This window comes from Kryptolebias marmoratus, linkage group LG2 (genome assembly GCF_001649575.2).
Source record: "Kryptolebias marmoratus isolate JLee-2015 linkage group LG2, ASM164957v2, whole genome shotgun sequence".
NCBI classification, from domain to species: Eukaryota; Metazoa; Chordata; class Actinopteri; order Cyprinodontiformes; family Rivulidae; genus Kryptolebias; species Kryptolebias marmoratus.
This window is the reverse complement of record NC_051431.1, coordinates 35737950-35743420: the sequence shown is the minus strand read 5'-3', so window position 1 is coordinate 35743420 and position 5471 is coordinate 35737950. Positions and strand designations below refer to the sequence as shown.

At 41.7% G+C, this 5471-nt stretch overlaps 1 protein-coding gene across 1 annotated transcript in view; it reads right to left on the bottom strand.

Moving 5' to 3' along the window:
* Nucleotides 1–5104, bottom strand: part of ryr2a (ryanodine receptor 2a (cardiac)) — a 509073-nt gene extending 503969 nt beyond the window's left edge. Inside the window, exon 1 of the mRNA XM_037973568.1 lies at nt 4977–5104. Within this exon, the coding sequence (XP_037829496.1) occupies nt 4977–5030 (54 nt within the window). The 5' untranslated portion in view covers nt 5031–5104. The remainder of the gene's footprint in view (nt 1–4976) is intronic.
* Between the last annotated feature and the right edge of the window lie 367 nt (nt 5105–5471).

Below are 5471 nucleotides of genomic sequence, written 5' to 3'. Positions count from 1 at the left end.
CTTCCCCAAGTTCTGACAGCTGTCAATCTCACAGCAGAGAGGAGAGCCGCTCCACTCTGTGTCCACAGTGGCGCAAATCCCGTAGCATTTTTTGTATTTCCCAGCTGTCTGCGCATGTGTAAATGATATGATCGATAACAGAGACATGTCACTGATCAGGCGCCCCTCCGCTCCTTCATCTCCCCTCCTGTTGCACTCCCCTCGAGCACGTGCGGGAGCGCGATTGTTTTCCATTGAATCGTGTTGTCATTTGATGACAGCGAGCTAAAGATGGAGAGGCAGAAAACTGAAGACGCAGAAGGATAAAGATGAAAAAAGCTTTTCAAAGTGTTTGAAAGACAGCAGAAAGTTCTGTCTGAGCATCAAGACGAGGCCTGGAAATGTTTAGGTTACAACTGTTTACTGATCAGTATTTACAACAGAACACAGCATGACAGGAAAAATAAAGGAACTTGTTTGTGTTAGTTTGTTGTTCAGACAGTAATCATTTGTTGAACTCGATGGTGAATCATAAAGCAGATAAATTACAGAAGTTGGGAGTTTAAATGTCTCCTCTGGGATATAAATCTACAGAGATGCTGTGATGAATCTGATAAATCTGATCAGATGAAACGTCCAATCAGTAACTGATATCCAACAAGGATATCATTTAAAATTAAGATTTCCTGTTTTTATATGTGATTTGACTGCTGTATTTTTAAACCTCCTGAACACAAAGTTCATGTTATTCAGCTGAGAGGATAGAGAGAAAGAATCAGGACAGACAGTAAGGAGACAGGTTGGTCTAATATAAGGGTGTAGGAACAGCCACTTAATATCAGGTGATTCATTTAAAAATATTATTTATATTAAAAATAAGTGCATTAGCAGGATGTGTAATTTATTTAAAGTTATTAAATAATACTTGTTTGACTATATGACTTAGAGAAGAACACAGAGAGGGAATGAAGGAGACAGACATGAGGTCAGTGATCAGCTGCTGTAGAGGAGAGCAGAGATGACATCAGGTAGGAATAATTCTGCTAGTGAGGCCACAAAAACCTAGATGCCCAGGAGGGTTTGAATTTCTGCTGACCACCACTGTGTCAGTTTGGGAAAATTAGTCCAGGCAGATGACAAGTCAATCACCACAGAGGAGAATGTGGAACAGAGAGGTGAAGATGATGATGAGGAGGAGGAACAGAGAGGTGCAGAAGAGAGGGTTGGAGCAAGGTCTTACTCAGAAGATCCATCTGAATGGCCTTCACCACAGGAAGTGGGGGACTCATTGAAGCAGTTCATGGTGGAGAATGACCCACAGAGATGTTCTGATGGGCCATACCCAAGATCAGGTATTATATTTTATAAGTCCATAAATAAAAAAGATTTATTCATGTAAACAGGCAAAAAAAAGGGGGGGGGGGGTAAGAGGCCTGGATAATGGATAGGGGGGCGCTGGCCCAAAAAAGGTTGAGAAACACTGCCCTAATTAAACCGATACAACTGGGAAATGTTGATTATCACATTTCTTTGCATGCTGATGATGATGTTTTTTATTACAGCCTGAGGAGTCAGTCCCAGTTGTTTTAGATGTTATGAAATCACTTGGAAAGATTTCAAGTTAATTATTAATTGGCAGAAGAGCAAATTTTTACCATTTGGCACCAACAATACATCTAAAATCCTTGATAATCTGCCATTTAGGATAACTGACAAATCAAAATATCTTGTAGTTGTCTTGCCAAAAGATCTACCATTTGGGCACTCTGTTTCACCTATGACTCACAGTATCTCTATGCAATAGACTGTTATGTATGGAATGGTAATGGCCCAAAAAGTAATTGTAGCGACTTCGATCCATCAGCTTAGCCGCTGCTGGCTGAGTAGGTTTTTAATACTGTGACGCGTCTCCAATACGCCATGCTGAGCCTTGCCTGTGTTTTCATATTTATTTTCAAAAGTCATAACAACAAACTGTGGCTTAATCAAAACAAATACAAATATGATCAGGACTAAAAAATGATGCAAAGTGATGTTCAAATTAATGATCTATGATCTATTAATGACTATTATAGCTTAAGAATGACAGTGCCTAAGACTGACGGTCAACAGAAAAGTTTGCATAAAACTCCTCACCCAACTACTTCCTGGGTATGCCCGTATCCAATAAATAACATGCAATCATGCCCTTAAGCAATCACCTAGGGTGTAGAAAAACTTGAACACCTGTGCCACCATAACAAATAAACAAAATAAAACATTCATTTTGGCTTTTACAATACCGGCCCCTAATTATTATTCTTCAAATAATAATAACAAAATAATCAAATTTCTAAACGTTCGCTGGTTTAAAAAACATTTCAATTACCCAATTGTCCCAATACACCATTACCATTACCCAAAACACCATAGTGAATCTGTGAAGTTAATAACCCTTATGTATAAAAGCAAATCACTTGAAGACCATTAAGACAGTCTAATTGGTCAAATGTTCTCTGCCTCCTGCAAAAGACAGACTTTATTTATGGGTCTATTCAGAAATCCAGTCTTTGTTTAGATTTGAAGATGACGAACAAATCCTTTCTTGTCCTGAACGGTTTCTTCAATTTTTCCAGTTATCCAGGAATTCCGTGGTGCCAATTCATCAACGATGATCACAATGTCACCTGGCATGAAGTTTCGTCTTGCATTGCACCATTTTTGTCTTTGTTGTAGTTGTGGAAGATATTCTTTAGTCCATCTTTTTCAAAAAAGATCTGACACATATTGGACTTGTTTCCACCTACGACAACAATAGGTGTCAACATTCTGAAAACATCCTGGTGGAACTGACGGTGCAGTCTTAAGAAGCAACAGGTGGTCTGGGGTAAGTGCTTCGAGGTCATTTGGATCTGTAGAAGCTTTTGTGATGGGTCTAGAGTTCAGAATAGCTTCAGCTTCACATAAAACTGTCCTGAGACTTTCTTCATCAAAACTTTGTACATTTAAAATTGTATTAAGAACCTTTCTCACAGATCCTATAAGTCTTTCCCATACACCTCCATGATGTGAGCCTGCTGGGGGATGGAAAGTCCATTTAATGCTCTTTTGGAGAAGTGTATTGTGTATATGACCTTGGTTCCAATCTTTTATCATCTCCTTCAGCTCACGATGAGCTCCCACAAAATTGGTTCCATTGTCAGATCACATTTCTTTGAGTTGACCCCGTCTAGCAATAAAATGACGAAGGGCATTGATAAAAGAGTCTGTGTCCAGTGATGACGGCATTTCAATGTGAATGGCTCTTGTGGTTAAACACATGAATATCACACCATAGAACTTTACAGTAGTTCTTCCACGTTTCACTGCAAATGGTCCAAAATAGTCAACTCCAACATATGTAAATGGTGGTGCATCAGGCGTCACTCTGTGTAGGGGTAAGTCTGCCATTTGCTGTTGTCCTGGTGAAGCATTTATGCGCCGACACAACACATTTAGCCACAATTTTTCTTATTGGTACTGTGACTCCAGGAATCCAGTATTTTTGCAGCTCTCCACCAAAGCCACTCGCAAGAGCGCCCCAGCCACCGGCGGAGTGAAGAAGCCTCCCCGCTACAGGCCCGGTTCCGTGGCTCTCAGGAAGATCCACCACTACCATAAGTCCACTGAGCGGCTCATCCAGAAGCTGCCCTTCCAGCACCTTGTCCGGGAGATCACCCAGAACTTCAAGACCGACCTACGCTTCCAGAGCTCGGCCATCATGGCTCCGCAGGAGGCCAGCGAGGCTGACCTGGTGGGGATCTTTGAGGACACCAGGACCGAGGACTCATCGGGACAGACCACTAGATCCTTTCTGCCCACAGCCATCAGCATCTATAACAACTCTTTAACAAAATCAGGATTATGAGCTACAGCAACATTTAATTTCCCTTTGGGAATTTCCCTTGGGGAATTCTTGAATTTAATAGAATTTTTTGAATGTCTTTAAATAAATAAAACAAACAGGGTTGACACCAACGGTTAATAACAAAGTTTTGAGCAAAAATATGTTTGGCTCTGAGTGTTGGGGATGACTGTCAGCTACTACCACACCATTGTATGAGTTTTAGCCATTTTTATGTTTGGGTTTTTTAGCTGTGATGGCCATCTTGAACTAGATTGACTCCAAAAGTTAATCAGCTGTAGATGTACTTCTAATGGTTACTGTTGAGGAGTTTCACTGAAATCTGTCCAGCGGTTCGATATATTTTGCTAACAGCCAAACAAATGAACAGGCATACACAAGCTGCAGTGCTGCAGCTCTAAAATGAAGCTAGAATACAGCACGCGCTATAATCCCTCCTCCCCCTAAAAAGTCCCAATCAATAATCTTGTTCCAGGGATTTTGTAGCATCACGTCACTGCACTTTAACGCCACTGCAGTCATCTACCTCTTGACTTCGAGATTATACTGCTAAAGGTCCAAAAAACCCAGGAGAGTTGCACTAACAGAACTAAACCTTAAAATCATACCAATATCAAACGTGCAGGATCAAATGTCATCCTGCTGGTCAGTTCTGCAAACGCATTATCTCATTTAAAAGAAAAAAAGAAAGACTTGGAGGGTGCGTTGATGAGTTACACGCAGGATTTTGAAGCAACATTTACTGCCATGAAACATATTAGATGATACTGTGTGCATCGAAATGAAAAAAGAGACGCAGCAGGCTTCACCGCACTGCGTCCCGCATCATCTTTCCACCCACAGCACAAACACCAATCAGCGTCTGCATGCGACCCAAAACTCCTGCAGCAGTACCGTTATCCACCTCCCTGTTTCCACTTACTTGGTTTTCACACATCTAACGTCCTCAAATCCCTCTAACAGACGGATGCAGACACACCATACTGCAGTAAACTCACCTCACACACACACACACACACACACACACACACACACACACACACACACAGCCGAGAAGAGAGAAGCTGTCAACACCCAGCACATCAGACTCTTTAAGGCGCTGAAGGAGACTTACAGTCCGCAGGAACTGGATTTCATCTTCCTCTCCTCCATCAGCCATGGTGGTCATCTGCTTCACAGACAGAACCTTAGCTGGGTCTGCCGAAAAAACTGAGGGGGAGGGACGTGTGACGGGCTTCTGCAGCGGCGAAAACCAAAGCGCATAGCAGCTCGTGGCCCATTGGACGGCCACCGCTCGAAGGGGGAGGAGTAGCACAGGTGTGAGAGCCAGAGGCTACGGAAAGCCAGCAGTGCCAAATACACGTGACTTAGATTTTTAACAACACAAACAACATTGTTTACAATCAATCCGTGTATCACTCGTTCTTTCCACTTTCAGTTGACAATCAAAAATCAAATAATGAAAAACGGACTGGTTATTTTGTGGGTTTTTTTTTTTTTTATTATAACACTAAAAACGAAAAAATGCCTGGTAAGATCAAAAACACAAAATCGAAAAACGGGCAACAGGACAGGTCCGTGTACTTTTTTGGTCATTTGATTTTCCTTT